The sequence below is a fragment of the Rhizophagus irregularis genome, chromosome 9, assembly GCF_026210795.1.
Source record: "Rhizophagus irregularis chromosome 9, complete sequence".
Lineage (NCBI taxonomy): Eukaryota > Fungi > Glomeromycota > Glomeromycetes > Glomerales > Glomeraceae > Rhizophagus > Rhizophagus irregularis.
In genome coordinates this window covers 685,718-703,115 of record NC_089437.1, presented here as the reverse complement: position 1 = coordinate 703,115, position 17,398 = coordinate 685,718, and the positions used below count along the sequence as shown (strand labels likewise).

Here is a 17,398-nt window from a genome sequence, read left to right as displayed (position 1 = left end):
TATCAAAATATATTTAATTTGTTAATTTTGATAACTTTGGCAAAATGACCACCGTATGTTTTTACAAATTTTTTAACTACTTCATATTCTGTTCTCTTCTTGTCTTTTTCATCTAATTTTTTATATGCTTGCCAAGAGTATCTTTTTTTAATTTGCCCTGCGTCCAGCTTTGTATCAAACATCCTGAAGAAGTAAGAACATTCGTTTCTTTGTACGGCTACAGTATATTAGATCTGCCTTTTAAATATAAATCTTCCATTGTTTTTGTTAGGCGGATTTTAGCTCGAACAGTCCTGTACTTATAATTCCATCTGACTTCAAGCTTCTCTACATAACCAACTTGTTTTAACGTTTCATATATTTCATTATCTTTCCAGTAAGCTGGGAAATCGTAAAATTTTAAATCACGTGATTGTTCGGCAAAGTGTTTTTCCAAATAATCATCATCAGAAGTTGTTTCTTCCCTTTTTTTATTTCTTATGTCGATGACGATTGTGGCGTTTGGTCTTACTACCTGACTTATTAGATTTATCTTCATTTCTCGTCTAATAGGTTTAAATTTTTCTCCTTATTTTTTTGATAGCTAATTCTTCCATTTCTATTAATTTTTTTTTTAAATCGTGTATGGTTTCCTCTTTTTAGTTTTTTATTTTTAGTTTTTTTTTTATTTTATATTGTACTAAAGGCCTATATTCGGCCAAAATTCACCCCAGCAAAATGATCGACATAGTTTATAAGCTGGAGTTTTGCGCACCAGATCCTAGCTTATAAACTACCCATGGGCATATACAGCCCACGGGTTCTGATTGGTCTAAAAGTAAGGATATTATTGTCCATAATAAAGGACATTATTGTCCTCACTTTGTAGGACCATGATGGTCCTCACCATGGAGGACAATTATTGTCCGCACATTATTGGAGGACTATGGTGGTCCTCACTATGGAGGACATTATTGTCCGCGTATTATTGGAGGACCATGATGGTTCCTCACTATGGAGGACATTATCGTCCGCGCATTATTGGAGGACCATGATGGTCCTCACTAAGGACATTATTGTCCGAGCATTATTGGAGGACCATGATGGTCCTCACTATGGAGGACATTATTGTCCTCACATTATTGGAGGACCACACTATGGAGGACATCATTGTCCTCACATTATTGGAGGATCATGATAGTTCTTATTCTATGAATAATTGAAGAACTAATAAATAGTAAAAAATGATAAATATGTAATTTGTAAATTTTAAAAAATTACATATTCAGTTGGTATAAAGTTCTAATCATACAAAATATAATAGAATACCTGTATTTACTACTAGTAATTTTTTAGTATTAATTTTAAAAAACCAATTTGTATTTTCTTATTTATGCATAATTTAAAAAAAATTTTATTTTGTATTATATTCTATTTTATAATAATAATAAAAAAAATAAAAAATGCCAATAAATTTATTATACATTATTTTATAAAAAACCAAATTGTAAAATTTTAAATTTCTTCTAAATTAATATTTAAGTAGCTTTCCATATAAATAACAAAAGATGATTTATTTGACCAAAATGATGAAATTACATTTTGAAATTAATTTGAAATAGAAAAAAAAATTAGAATTAGTATTACAAGAAAGTTATTGCTTAGTGCGTTATTAAAGTTTTTTCGATTTTTTATCACTGGTACAATAAAGATTTATTTTTTGATACTGCGTGATTGTACGCGTGATGATGGTCAAACACGTCAAAGATTTTCTCGGTAAAGATCAAAATGCTGATATAATAACAAGAAGAGTAATATGTCCAGTTTATTTTGGAACACCTATAGAGGCAGGAAAATTGATTAACATCATGATGACATGTTTCAAGAAGCTAGCCGAGCACAAAATCAATATACCTTATTATTGCTTTGCGGAATATAAGAGTTCATTTGATTGTTAATATCGATGATGTAAATTATGGTAAGTTTGAATATTTTGTTTTTTCTTTTTTTTTATTTGCACAAGGCGGATAAAAGATTCACCAACTAGGTGGACACCTTTTTATATAATTCACAGGATTGATTTTGTTACACGCTTTTGAGGGGAAATTATGTTAATATGATCGCATCACGAAAATCTGATCAACAGCCTCTCCTTAATTCAATAATAAAAAAATTTAACGCCATCCCATATATAAAAAGAGGGCATCGGTTTAATCCGCGCAAATCTGCTAGAACTTTCCGGAAAATTTTTTGTTAATAAATCCTCAAAAACTATTACAGGCGTAGTTAAATCACATGCCCAGACCACAAATCAGATATCATGATATGCTACTGCGCCAATTTTGAGAAGGCAAGGATTTTTCAACTACCCCAGCCGCACCGGCAAAATTTTGCACACAGGGCCGCATTACGTCGTTATGCACTAACACGTGAAAATAAACAGTGACGAATAAAGGTGATGAATAAGGTTTTGCCTACTCGAAAAAAACTAAGTCTCAGATAAATATAAACAGTGAAACTCGGACGTGTGATGAATAAAAAGCGATCACGTGACTGTGCAAAAATTGCCGGTGCGACTGGGCTAGTTGATTTTCCGATGTCTGCGGTAGATTATTTTTTAACCTTTTAATTTACAGCAGTTGAAATTGGTTAATTTTTATAAAGTTTTTCAGGGATACAGGACGTTTAGTTAATGACTTAAATCCGGGGATCATTTTATTTCGCCATATAATAAATAATTATAAATCAAAGTATAAAGGATCGTGTTCTATGAATTGATCTTGCTTCGTCTAAAATATAAATAAATCATTTATATTTACATAATATCCAATCATTCATGTGAATGAAAATAATGTTAATATTGGTGATATTAACAAAAAGTTCAATTTTTGATTCTATTGATATTTTTGCCTATTGATATTGATATTGATATTGACACTATAATTCTCAATATTGACCAGTGAATTAATTTAATTGACCAAAAAATATTAATTATCACATAATTGATCGTGTTCTTAATCATAGGATTCGAGAAAATTTGTATTACGAGTAGTAAACTTTGCCCGCATTATGATTAATTTCGGCCAGCATTAGGTTGATATTCTAAATTTACTAACATTGATTGATCAATTGATTGAATTAAAAAATTATGTTTTCTTTGAAATACTATTGTTTTTACTTAAAAAATATTAAATTAATTTCATCCACTTTCTGCTATATTATAACTTGAAGAATGCGTCAAATAACACAATTATTATATGAATACAAATGTTAAAAAAAAAGATCACTTACTATTAAATATGAGTGTGATTGTATGAACAAAATCTTGAAGATAACCAAAATGATTATTTTAATATAATGTTTAATAATATCAAAAATTCCTATCACTATCATGTACGGTACACTATGACACTATCCACCGAATTTAGCGAATATATAGTAAAATACGATAGTACTGTACGGTACTACAAATTTGGACAGACGTTCGAAAAAATCTTTTTAATTTTTCCGTACTCAGAAGGACTATCAAAAATAAATTTTGATTTTCCGTACTAATAATTTTACATCGTAGCATCATGTGATAGAACTTTAAATATTACAATTACATAATATAATAAATCTGATTAATTTATATATTTGTAGTGTAATGATTTTAACGTTTTGTTTATTATATATTTGTCATAAATACTTCTTTTTAATCTTACTGCTTCGAAGAAGAAAAATAATTGTAAATATGAATATTAATAATATATCCGATGTTGAAGAACTTTCCAATTGAATTGGTAAATTCTGAATTTGAACAGATTTATATAATTATTATGACTTTATGAGTCAATTTATTATTATAGAGCTGAATATTATTAAAGAAATAGAAATTTATAAGCTTATTTTCAAAGAGTTTAATTGATATATTTATATTTTTTAACATAAAGTATTTTATTAAAAAAACAAAACATATACGAAATTCAAAATTGTACGAAAATTCAAAGTCGTATGAAAATTTTAAAAACATTCGTACGTACTAGTATAAAAAACTTTATCTGTTAGAAACGTACGTACAAACAAAAAGGATTAAAGTCCGTCCAAATTTGTATTACCGTACAGTACTACTTTACTTAATACCTGAATTTAGCAAACCTATCTTGTTATATATATATACGTATATATATACTGTACATATATAATACTTTTCCTCTGATAAAGAATTATTCATTAATAATGATGATTATGTATTAATACTATAAATAGTATTATTTGTTATTTATTTACAGATTAAAAAATACCCATTTTCTAAGGGGCTATCTCTGCTCAAAAAAAAAATTTTTTTTTTTAGGAGGATGAATAAAATAAAGTTAATTATGTTTAATGTAAAAGCAAAATATGGTGGAATGATTTGAATGGAGATAATTGATATTTAATAATCATTTAATTTATTGTAAAAGATTAGGATCGTAATATAAATCAATTAGGTAATTGCTGAATCAAAAAGCGAAGAAAAAAAATAACATATTTGCTTATTAACGCTTATATAATTTAATAGAATATCATGTGATTAACTTGATCTAACTACTTTAAGTTCCTAAATAATAGGCTATAGTTTTTGATTATTATTCCTTAGAAAATGTACTACGGTTATTTGATTAAAATATTAGACTTAATAGTTATATATCTAATAATTAATTACGAATATTTGAATCCATTAAACTATAATGTGTGTAATATTGCATCAAAATTTCCAGTTGTCAGAGAATCACATTTAGACATTTAGTATAAAATTGCTTTTTTATCCTTTTAAATCTATTAAGGTCATTAATTATTTAAACCCTTTAGACCAAAACTATTTATTACGCATAAAATGATATAATCAAATATTAAAATCTTTATTTATATAATTTGTATAGAATATTCTTAAATATAAAATCCAATAAATCAATATGTACTGTAAATATAAAAACTAAGATAAAAAATTTATAAAGTATAACAAATAAATGAAAGAAAAATAGAACTTCAATAACTTCAATACATAAACTATCTGACTTCAACTTTCACATAAAAAGAAACTTCATTCAATATTATCTTCAACATCTTGACAAATTTCATTTAGTTCTATAAAAAATAATAAATTAGTTATAGAATATTAATAAAATTACAAATAATAATTACTTTACCTAATTCACTTAATTGAACATCTAAACATTCTGAAACTGTATATTATGTATTATGTTATAGTATTAAAATGTTAATAAATTTAAATAAAATAATTATAATAATAAAGGGAATACTTACTTGGATTTGCTGATGTTGTTTGAGCAGTATAACTAGTGTCTATTAAAAAAAAAAAAATAACATTAATAATGTAAAATGGATTATATGATAAAACAAAATTAAATTTAATTACCTGAACTGAATTGAAAAGATGTTAAATCTGAAGAATTTACTGGTTTTGGAAGATTTTTGAAATTTAAAAGTCTACTAGTATAAATTGCTTGTGGATGCGTTTTGAAGCTTTTGGATTTTTCTTCATTTGATCTGTTTTTGAATTTTTCCTCTCTAATTTTATCACATTCATTTGTTTGAATATAAATTTCAGCTTCACTATTATATTTTGCTGTATACATATCATCATACCATTTCTTTAATAGTTGATACAATTCTTTAGCGGTTGGTCTATTTTTTATTTCAGCATCCCAACATTTTATTATCAAATCTGCAATTAACTTTGGTATGTCTTTAGGAATTGTTGGTCTAAGTCCTTTACATATTTTAATAACTAAAATTTCATCATGAGAAATATCATTAAAAGGAATTTCTTCAGAAAGTAATTCGTTCATTATTATTCCAAATGAGTAAATATCTGCTGCTTTTGTATATTGTTGTCCACGTAAAACTTCTGGTGCCATATATGGTAATACTCCATAAATTCCTTCTTTAACTGTTTGCTTTATATTTGCTGGTTGGCACATTCCTAAATCACTTATATATGGACTACCTATTTTATTAAGTAATATATTACCTGAATGAAAATCTTTGTGAACTTTTTCAGCATTATGAATATCTAAAAGTCCTCTTGCAATTTTTAGTAAATTTTCAATTTTTGACTTATAATTGATATAATTTTCAGATTTATTTAAATAATTTCTCAAATTTCCATATTCACAATATTCTATAACCATCATATACTCTTTATTATTTGGATCTTGAGTAATTCCAAAACATTGAACAATATCAAGATGATAAATCTGAAGATGAGATTTAATCTAATTATCATCAAAAAGGAAAAATTTTATTAATAAATAAAAGCAAATAACAATCTTTATATATAAGACAAAGTAAATTTAATTACCTCATTTAAAAAATCTGAACATATATCAGAAGAATCATTCAAACTTTTCAATGCATATTTATTATTTTGCCATCTAAACCATTTTTGATTTTCAATATCCCAATAATAAATATATCCTTCAGGCCATTCGGCTGAATAAATCTTACCAAAACCACCTTCCGCAATATAAGTGATATTTTGAAATTTTTCAAAAGGTATCCATTCAAGATATTTTTTATAATATACAGCATTAAGTTGTGATTGCTGTATAAATTCATCAATATCTTTATTTCCACTAGTCCAATTTTTAAAGTTATCTTTAAGTCTTTTAGCATTACAAGATTGACACCATTTCCATCCTGTGCCAGGTTCTTTACATTCTCCACATATTCCATACGCTTGTTTTCTTTTTTCTAAATCTCCTATATAAACTACTTCTTCATTTACATTTTCTGATTCAATAGTTGAATCAATAGTAGGAATTGTAATATGGTCCTTTAATAGACAAAAAACTATTAATATTTTTAACTACAAAAATTCAATAAAATAATTATAATTATAAAATATTAAATTGCTATTACCTGATATTTAGATCTATCCATATAATATTTCCATAAATTTTTTGGGGTTTCATCCATATTAATTGAGTTGTGGATTATAATTTTAATTTTAGTTAATATAAATAAATAACTACGTTACTCAAAATAAATTTCAAAATTATTATGGGTAAAAGAAAAAATTATGAATTGAACGAAGTTCAATAAATTGCGCACATTTTTTTTTTTTTTTTTTTATATAAATTGTGCACATTTGTATTACTTATTTGTATTACTATTTGTTCTACTATTGTATACAAATTACTATTTTTGTAACAAAGAAAATTCGTAAGCAGCAGCTGATCATCATAAAAAATAAATCTAACCCGAAATGGTTAAAATGAAAAATGCGAAGTAAAATTATTTCGGTTTTTTTTTCAAAAGATAAATAGCAATAAACCTATAATAGAAAAATCATTTTTAAATTATATACCAAAAATAAATTAGTTTGGAATAAAAATTTAATTAATATATTTTTAATTAGCGAAAATCAAGGTGTATACGGATTATAGTTTGCACATACGGTAAGCTTTTTATGTCATTACGCTAGGAAGATAAATAATAATATTGTATGATTGGTTAAATGAACCTTGTCTAGTAAATATGGTAAATGAAAGAAATGTAAGGTATTTCATACTATTATCCGTATGGAGAAGTTAATATTATGAAGATAATCAAACATTGAAGGATCGAAAATTTTATTGTATATACGTAAATCAATAATAATTTATTATGCAGTTTTAAATTGTGTAAATTTAAAACAAAAAAAAATATATTTATCTTTTAAATGATATTTATTTAATTATGTATTAAGAATATCAAGAGATATATTTTTGAACTGAGATCTTATTTTCCATATTACCTTTGCACTAATCTTACTAATCTTTGATGAGGCGTATAAAAATTGAGAATGAATAAAGTGTGAAAATTATGGTCAAGTAGTAAATAACACTTGTTAACAAATCCATTTCTACGATAAAAATATTAATAAATGTTTTTAAAAAGGGCAATCTAACGGACTACAGGTTTCATGAATATTTTGAATATTGTATTTTATAGAGAATTTTTCAAAATTAATGCAAAAAATGTCAAATACTTCACGCTGAATGAATATAATGCTCAGAAGTTGGAGAATGTTGAGAATGCTAATAAAAATTCAGTTGGTTTGATAGGTGCATGTTTTAAGCTTATTTACAAAATTACATTTCTATTAACTCATATTAAGCATAAAACTATAGCTTATGACATAATTGAGTCACTTTATAGAATTCATGATAGTAATGCAAATTCATCGAGATTTTACACAGGAAATATTTTATATTAAATATCATAATTCCTAGTATATAAGTGATTTTGGATTTTTTATAGGTCTTAGAGACATAGGTAACATTATTCGATAAAAGATCATTACTTTTTCAAAATATAAATTTGAATGATGAGTTACAATCAATTATGATTATAATTTATGGAGAAAGAAATTATTTAAATTTTTATACAAGTTCAACATTTGTCTATCATAATTTGTATAGTCTCTTTTATATACGTATAAAAAGATCAAATATATCAAGTGTATTAGCAGTTTTTAGATTAATATACATTAAGTTTTACATTCAAGCAATTATTAAGTATAATAAGTATAACAATTTGAAACTTTTGATCATAAAAATTCTTTATTTTTAATATTTCATACGCTTGTCTACTTTTATCTTATAAATACAATACATACTGTACATACATAATTATGGATTTGTGAACTTTTTTTTTTTGATAAATAGTTAGGATAATATAGAAAATTTTAGAAAATTAAAAAAAAATTTAAAATACTGTAAAATCCAAAATTGATATACGCATAGGATTGTTTATAATTATATTTTATATTTTTATAAATATCTAATAAAGAAACATGTATTAGTTGATTTGATCTAATAAGTAAGTTTGATTTAGTTAATCTGATTATTTTGAACAGAAATTTAAAATTCTAATAAAGAAAATTTTCAAAAATTCAATAAGTGATCATCCTTACATTTATCAAAGATGATATAATATGATGGGGATTTTTAAGGGGATTAGTTTTGATTATAGATCGACAATATGCATAACTAGTATAAATTCAGTTTAATTAAATATTTTTTTTTTTCTTAATTTTAAACATTTTAAAATGATGTCTTCAAAATTTTTAGCAGAATTATCAAGTGATTATGAAAAACTTTTTGAAACAGAATTAGGATATGATGTTATCATTTATGCTGGAGAAGAGTCAAACGTTAAAGAAATTCATGCTCATTCAAATATTTTGTGTATCAGGTCTCAATATTTTCGTTCTGCATTTTCTAATGAATGGTCTGAGAAAAAAGATGGAAAATTTATTTTAAGAAAGCCAAATATTTCTCCTCGCTTATTTAATATCATTCTCAGGTAATATATAAATATTAACAATGATTGCAAACAAACAAATAATTTTAAATTTGAAAATTTTATTTGTATTTAATTAATATTATATATTTTATTAATAATAATTTATTAGATTTATTTATTGTGGAAATATTGAATTGAAAAATTTACAAGGCCCTGAAATATTGAAACTTTTGATAGCAGTGGATGAACTTAATATTCAACAATTGATTTCTTATATTCAAGAATATTTAATTGAACATCAAACCGAATTTTTGCATCAAAATCCAACTGGTATTCTTGAAACTATTTATCAATATGAAACATTTACTGATTTATGGAATTTTTGTCTTGAAAAAATTTGTGAAGAACCTAAAATTTTATTTAATTCAGATAAATTTATTGATTTAAAGGCTCCATTATTGAAAATGTTGATTAAACGAGATGATTTAAATATGGAAGAAATTGAGATTTGGGAAGGTTTATTAAAATGGTGTTTTGCTCAACAAAACATGATAAATGATCCAACAAAATGGAGTAAAGATGATGCTATAAAAATTGAGAGATCATTACACAGATTTATTCCTTTAATTAGATTCTATGATATTAACCCTGCAGATTTTTTTTATAAAGTTTATTGTTATAAAGAAATATTGCCTCAAGATTTAATTCATAATCTTTTGGAATTTCATATAGTCCCTAATATGAAACCCAAAACTAATGTAGTACCTTCAAGAAAGCCAAACTTAAAATTTAAACTTGATTCAACCCTAATTGAATCAAATCATATCACATTGTTTGCTTCATGGATTGATAGAAAAGATTCTTATAAAAAAAATGATATTCCTTATGAATTTAAGTTATTATATTGTTCAAGTAGAGATGGATTTGATGCTGCATCATTTCATAGAAATTGTGACAATAAAGGAGCTACTATTTGGATAGCAAAAATTCAAGGTACAACACAATTAATTGGAGGATATAATCCACTTGATTGGAAGGGAAATAATGTTTGGAAATACACCACGGATAGTTTTTTATTTCATATTGCAGATGAAAAAAATGCTTTTACTGCAAAATTAGGTTATGTTAATAATAACAATGCAAATTATGCTATTTATTGCAGTAGTGATCATGGCCCACACATGGGTAATTTCTATTGTAACGGTACCAACAATTGGACATTTCATAATTCTATTAATGATGTTATTTTTGCTTATCCTAAAATAGGAATTCCAGAAAGTTTTAAGGTGGAAAAATATGAAGTATTTCAAGTAATTAAAAAATAATTACTAAATACATCTCCATTTTTTTGTAATCTTTACAAAATAAAATTCAATTATTTATGTTGAAAATTTTTCTACAGTGGTGATTATCAGAAGAGAGTGACTACTTAATTTTGATTTTTACAATACTATTAGAATTTTTTATTTTTTAAAAAAAAATTCGTTTACATAAGAAAATTATTTCCTATCATAACAAATGGTAATAAAATCTAAATAAATGTATGTAATTAAAATGAAAAAAAAAATAATAAAAAGTATTAACTGTAATACATGTGATTCCTCTCAAAATTTTCCTTTTTTCGCAATTAAATAATTTAACAGAAATGATGAAGAATTTATATTCAAAAAATTGTCAGACAAAACGTTAACAAATTCATCTTATGTTTGAAATATGATCTTACTTGTCACTTTTTGGCCGTATGCGGCATTTTTCGTTTAACCCATTTTCTTTCATGCGCGTTGATAGTTACTATTATCTGAAAATTTCACATTTTTCACTCTTTTTTTATATCTTTTCTTCGATTTTTTTGTGGTTGGCTGACTAGTTTTGGTTTGAAACGGGATTGTCTATTTGAAGTTTTGCTCCAGATCATCGGATTTTGCGGCATAAATTATTTCAATTATTTGATAATTAATAAATGTTCGTACTACGTTAAAAAATTAATTTTTTATTTATAAAAAATCAATAAGTTCAATATGTTTCAATTAATATAATTATTATAAAGATTTATTAATAGTAATTAATCATAGTCTTGTAATCTATTTTCGTCAAAAAAAAAAAACTTTTTTTTACAAATATCTTATAAATTTACTTTGTCTTAAAAATTTCGGTTTAATAAGAAACATACAAAAAAAAAAAATTAAAAAAAATTTTTGGTTCAAAAAACTGAAAAAAAAAATAAGAAAATAAACTAAAAAAAATATTTCTGTTCGAAAGATCGAAAAGTAAATAAAATAAAGAAAGAAATTTCGGTTCATTCAGATCAACCGCAGTGAGTCAGCTTAATCGTGATCATAATCGGCGTAAAAAAAAAGTATTGCAAACAATAGTTCATAATAATTAATACATTTTAATAATCATCAACATTAACGTAAAATTTACTTAACGAAAGATCAGATTATATCAATTTTGCTACGCCGAAATTTCTCACATTATAATATTTTAGTTAGATGTCCCATTTTAATTTCAATAAAAATTGTATGAGCGACCATAATATGTAATAGTATATTTGTAGTTTATGAATCTTTATTAGTATCCGCAAAATTTATCGTATACATTACAAAAATTTTTATATAAATTAAAATGGAGTAAGCTGAATTTCATACTACTTTTTTCGTATGATAAGAATTTTTCATATTAAAATTTTTGTAGAGTATCAATAACTTTGTAAATGTTTTAACAATAATAAGACCTTTGTTTATGTGATCATTCGTTGATCAGATAAAGTATTAATACGGTTATGGTTAGCCTAAGTTCTTAAAATGGACAGCTTTTTATTTGTATAACATTCACCATTCGTAACAAACAATTTTTTTTTCTTCGCTTTACCTTCGTATTTCGCAAAACTTAAGAATAAAAATGTCCAAACAATTTTTTTCAAAATTAAGTCAAAATTATATTGAAGTTTTAGAAGATAATGAGTATTATGATATTACTATTGAAGTTGGTGAAGATCCAAATGTAAAAATATTTCGTGCACATATGATTATTCTTTGTTATCGTTCTCCATTTTTACGACGAATTTTAGCTTCCAAAAAAATGAATAATGATGGTACCTTGGTTCATATTAAGTTCCCAAATATTTCACCAGAAATTTTTCAGATTATTTTAAAGTAAGTTATACAGTAATTTAATAATTATTTAAAATATTAAATATTTAATATTATTTATATTTAATAATATAGGTATGTTTATGGTGGTATAATTTCATTAAATGAGAAAGAACCTTCGGAGATTTTAAGAGTATTAACCACTGCTGATCAACTTTGTCTTCAAGAAATAGTTGATTATTTACAAGAATATTTAATTAATAATGAGTTTGAATGGATGGAACAACATTTTGGACTTGTTTATCAAATAGGTTTTCAATCTAATTCTTTATTAGAAATTCAAAATTTTTGTACAAATTGTATGACTAAATCTCCACAAAAAATATTCAAATCATTTGATTTTACTTTACTTTCTGAAAAATCTTTAATTTCACTCATTAAAAGAGATGATTTACAAATGAAAGAAATAGAAGTTTGGGAATACGTATTAAAATGGGGTCTTGAAAAAAATTCTACACTTCTTCCAGATCCTACAACTTGGTCAGACGATGATTTCAAAACGATGGAAAATACTTTACAACATTGTTTACCTTTGGTTAGATTTTTCAGTATTTCATCCGAGGATTTCTTTAAAAAAGTACGCCCTTATAAAAAACTTTTAAAGCATCAACTTTATGAAGAATTATTAGAGTCTTATTTAAATCCTAATAGTGTACCAAGTGACAATATTTTACCACCTAGGTATAGAAGTAATGATGGAATTATTGATTCAACAATCATTAATTTAAATATCATCTCTTTAATTTCGAGATGGATTGATAATGATGTTAACTTCTATAAGAGATTTATATTTACCATATGAATTTAAACTATTGTTAAGAGGTACTAGAGATGGATTCACTCCTAAAAAGTTTCATGAATTATGTGATAATATTCTTAGTACTGTGACATTCATTAAAATAAAAGGATCAGAAGAAATTATTGGAGGATATAATCCTTTGAAATGGAAGACACCACATGATGATGATGTTGAATGGGGTGAAACAAAAGATAGTTTTATATTTTCTTTTAAAAATAAGGATAATTTTAAAGATTCAATTTTAAGCCATGTAGATGATGCAAGCAATGCGTTATTTTACCATAATAGATTTGGACCTACATTTGGTAATGATGATTTTGATATGTATGCAAATGAGGGTAATGATAAAGAATATGATTATTTTGGATGTAAACAACGAAGTTATGAAAAAAAGATAAGAGATATTGAAGGGGTGTTTTCAATGGAAGATTATGAAGTATTTCAAATTATAAGGAAAAACGATTAATTATATATATAATGTGTAATTGTTTTATTTGAATAACTTTTTTAATATATTTAATATATTTGAAACATTATTTAATAAAGTTATTTTGAATTTATTATCAAACGTGTGATAAGGTCATAACTCCTAAGTCATGCTTATCCGTTACTGTATATGTAATATCCTAAGGAGGTTTCTTTGTATATCTTTTTACTTTACATAAACTGACATGTGAGCTATTATAAAGTGTGATACGTAAATGAAAAAAAAAAATACTGGATGAATGACTTTACCGTGAGGTTCCATATATACTTACGCTTTGGCGTATTTAATGAAATTCATTTTGATATTGTTTATACTGTACTATAAAATTTTCTTTGTAAATTATTGAAAAATACAAGTGTTACAATATAGTCTAATCACAATTTTATTAAGTATTTAAATTAAATTATTTTCCGTATAAATAAAATAATTTTATAAAGAAACTAAATCTTTATTTTATTTTTAGATTAAAAATCAAAAAAAAAATATTGCATTCGTGATATAATGAAAGAAACTCTGTAATATAAAAATTATCTAACATCTATTAGGATTTATGCCATAATATTAGCAACTTTGCAAGTCAGAATCTTCATGTTATGATGTTAAATCAATAGATTATATTAAATAAATTTAGTACCCATATAAAATGTTAAACCATATGCTAACGATAGATTAAATCTGCTTTGACATGAACACCCAAAATCTGCTTTATTTTTTATATATACTATTTGTAATTGTAATTGCTAAAGATAAGTATGTCAATTAAATAAATAAATATAAATGAATTGCGAATATTTGTATAATTTCTTTGATCATCATTTAATCACGAAATCGTACTTGCAATTTTTTAGAAAACTTTGATTTTAAGTTAATAGTGATATTTCTTAAAATTATTTTAATAATCTATTTCAGCTAAAGAGTAATTTATTTATTTGTAACTTTTTAGTTTCTAACTCCTGATGGGATATTATTCAAAAATTTTTTAAAAAAATGTCAATATATATACTAAATTTACAAATCTTACGGGACCCACTCGAAATAATGTGTAGATCCCTCCCTTTTAGATAATTCAAAGCAGAATTACGTAATTCTGACCCTAAAGAGATGTGTAGTTTCGAAAAAAAATTCTTTCGAAAGGCATCTTACCTTCGAAATTTTGTAACCCGCTACTCAAATCTATTAAAAAAAGTAAAATGAATCTAAAAATTAGAAATTCCGTTGATTAATTATTGCTATATTTTTCCGAGATATTTCTTGATGCAGATTAGTGCATCGGGAAAAATATGGCCCGAAAAAATGAATTATTTCTAATTTTGGTTAAAATATTCCTTATTCATTAATACACTAAATAAAAAAAAAAATTGTTTAAAAAAAAATTCGTTTTCAGTAAAATAAATTTCTAAAATAATCATAATGGAAACTAAATCAAATATCTCAGATAAAGACTCTAATTCAGTTAATACCAAAAATTGTTCATATTGCAATAGATCTTTTAATGAAGAATTATGGTGTAAAGAATGTATTAATTCTTTAGAAAAATTAGCAGAAAATGGTGATGAAAAAGCAATGTTTAATTTAGCCAATAGTTATAAAAATACAGAAAAAACAGAAAAGAATTTAGAAAAAGCCTTTTATTGGTATCAAAAAGCAGCAGAAAATGGTATTAAAGATGCGATGTTTAATTCAGCTAGATCTTATGAAAATGGAAAAGGAACAGAAAAGAATTCAGAAAAAGCCTTTTATTGGTATCAAAAAGCAGCAGAAAATAGTCATGCTAAAGCAATGTTTAATTTAGCTAGTTGTTATAGGAATGGAGAAGGAACAGAAAAGAATTTAGAAAATGCCTTTCATTGGTATCAAGAAGCAGCAGAAAATGGTATTAAAGATGCAATGTTTAATTCAGCTAGATCTTATGAAAATGGAAAAGGAACAGAAAAGGATTCAGAAAAAGCCTTTTATTGGTATCAAAAAGCAGCAGAAAATGATCATGTTAAATCAATGAATAATTTAGCAATATGTTATGAAAATGGAGAAGGAACAGAAAAGAATTTAGAAAATTCCTTTCATTGGTATCAAAAAGCAGCAGAAAAAGATTATATTAAAGCAATGTTTAATTTAGCATTATGTTATGGAAATGGAGAAGGAACAGAAAAAAATTTAGAAAAAGCCTTTCATTGGTATCAAAAAGCAGCAGAAAATAACCATGCTAAAGCAATGTTTAATTTAGCCATATGTTATGAAAATGGAAAAGGGACAGAAGAGAATTTAGAAAAAGCCTTTCATTGGTTTCAAAAATCAGCAGAAAAAGATTATATTAAAGCAATGTTTAATTTAGCATTATGTTATGAAAATGGAGAAGGAACAGAAAAAAATTTAGAAAAAGCCTTTCATTGGTATCAAAAAGCAGCAGAAAATAACCATGCTAAAGCAATGTTTAAATTAGCCATATGTTATGAAAATGGAAAAGGAACAGAAAAGAATTTAGAAAAAGCCTTTCATTGGTATCAAAAAGCAACAGAAAATGGTATTAAAGAAGCAATGTTTAATTTAGCCTTATGTTATGAAAATGGAAAAGGAACAGAAAAGAATTCAGAAAAAGCCTTTCATTGGTATCAAAAAGCAGCAGAAGATGATATTAAAGAAGCAATGTTTAATTCAGCTAGATATTATGAAAATGGAGAAGGAACAGAAAAGAATTTAGAAAAAGCCTTTTATTGGTATCAAAAAGCGGCAGAAAATGGTATAAAAGAAGCAATGTTTAATTTAGCCGTATGTTATAAAAAGGGAGAAGGAACAGAAAAGAATTCGGAAAATGCCACTTATTGGTATCAAAAAGCAGCAGAAAATGGTATTAAGCAATAGCCATGTTATGAGAATGGAAAGGGACAGAAAAGAATTCTGAAAAAGCTCTTTATTGGTATGAAAAGTCAGTACAGTTCGTCAGTTCGTCATAAAAATGGAGTTCGTCATCTCCTAACATTTCAATGTATTGACTTAAAAAATTGTTTAAACATTTCTTCTGTTAAAATTTATAAATTTTAAAAATGGTAATCTGCTTTAAATGATTATCAGGATATTGAGTAATTCTATAAAGGAATTTTAGAAGTCAATAAATGTATTAATTATTTAGGATATTTATTTCTCTTGTAAGATTGTGCAAATGGAAATTTATTTTAAAATATGTCTTAATAATTATTGGTGTCGTAATGTATGTGCTATTATTCCAAATTGAGCAATATTTCGATAATGTCACTTTATGCTAAATCGTATTATTCGCTGTTACTAAATATATCCCTATAAAAAAAGAATGTCCGGAAATTGTAGCTGAAAACGTCCGGAAAATGTTTATTTGTCTGGAATATGTCCGGAATATTGCAATATTCCGGACGTTGGAAAATTTCCATTTTCCGGAAAATGTCCAGAAAATGTCTAGGAGGGTTCAGACCCAGCGTCCAGAAAGTGTCCGGAATATTGCAATTTTCTGGACGTTTTCCGGACACACGGACATTTTCCGGATGTTTTTAGCTACAATTTCCGGACATTTTTTTTTTACAGGGTATACGAAGTTATGAACTGTAAATTATTATATGATATTTACCATGCAGATAAGTTATTATAAATTTTAATGATTTTAGATATCCGATACTTTAAGTACGAAAAAAAATAAATTTCAAATACCTTATTAAATTTCACATGATTTGCCTTAGTCTA

At 25.2% G+C, this 17,398-nt stretch overlaps 4 protein-coding genes across 4 annotated transcripts; 2 read left to right on the top strand and 2 right to left on the bottom strand.

The window, feature by feature from the left end:
- Positions 1 to 217: 217 nt before the first annotated feature.
- Positions 218 to 538, bottom strand: OCT59_029190 (uncharacterized protein; the record flags this gene model as incomplete). The annotated part of the gene is made up of 1 exon (XM_025326760.2): positions 218 to 538. One exon carries the CDS (start codon positions 536 to 538, stop codon positions 218 to 220), a length of 321 nt encoding a protein of 106 aa, XP_025174605.2.
- A 4,503-nt stretch (positions 539 to 5,041) lies between these two features.
- Positions 5,042 to 7,074, bottom strand: OCT59_029189 (uncharacterized protein; the record flags this gene model as incomplete). Its single annotated transcript, XM_025309412.2, has 7 exons — positions 6,883 to 7,074; positions 6,469 to 6,796; positions 6,323 to 6,336; positions 5,378 to 6,236; positions 5,266 to 5,304; positions 5,148 to 5,183; positions 5,042 to 5,085 (listed from the first exon to the last, which is right to left on the bottom strand). The coding sequence occupies exons 1-7, from the start codon at positions 6,937 to 6,939 to the stop codon at positions 5,042 to 5,044; spliced, it is 1,377 nt and encodes a 458-aa protein (XP_025174603.2). The 5' UTR covers positions 6,940 to 7,074.
- Positions 7,075 to 12,153: 5,079 nt separating this feature from the next.
- Positions 12,154 to 13,669, top strand: OCT59_029188 (uncharacterized protein; the record flags this gene model as incomplete). Its single annotated transcript, XM_025319099.2, has 3 exons — positions 12,154 to 12,407; positions 12,480 to 13,085; positions 13,186 to 13,669. 3 exons carry the CDS (start codon positions 12,154 to 12,156, stop codon positions 13,667 to 13,669), a joined length of 1,344 nt encoding a protein of 447 aa, XP_025174600.2.
- Positions 13,670 to 15,057: 1,388 nt separating this feature from the next.
- Positions 15,058 to 16,824, top strand: OCT59_029187 (uncharacterized protein). The gene has a single exon (XM_066142072.1). The coding sequence runs from the start codon at positions 15,101 to 15,103 to the stop codon at positions 16,547 to 16,549; it is 1,449 nt and encodes a 482-aa protein (XP_065994546.1). The 5' UTR covers positions 15,058 to 15,100; the 3' UTR covers positions 16,550 to 16,824.
- The last annotated feature ends 574 nt before the right edge of the window (positions 16,825 to 17,398 follow it).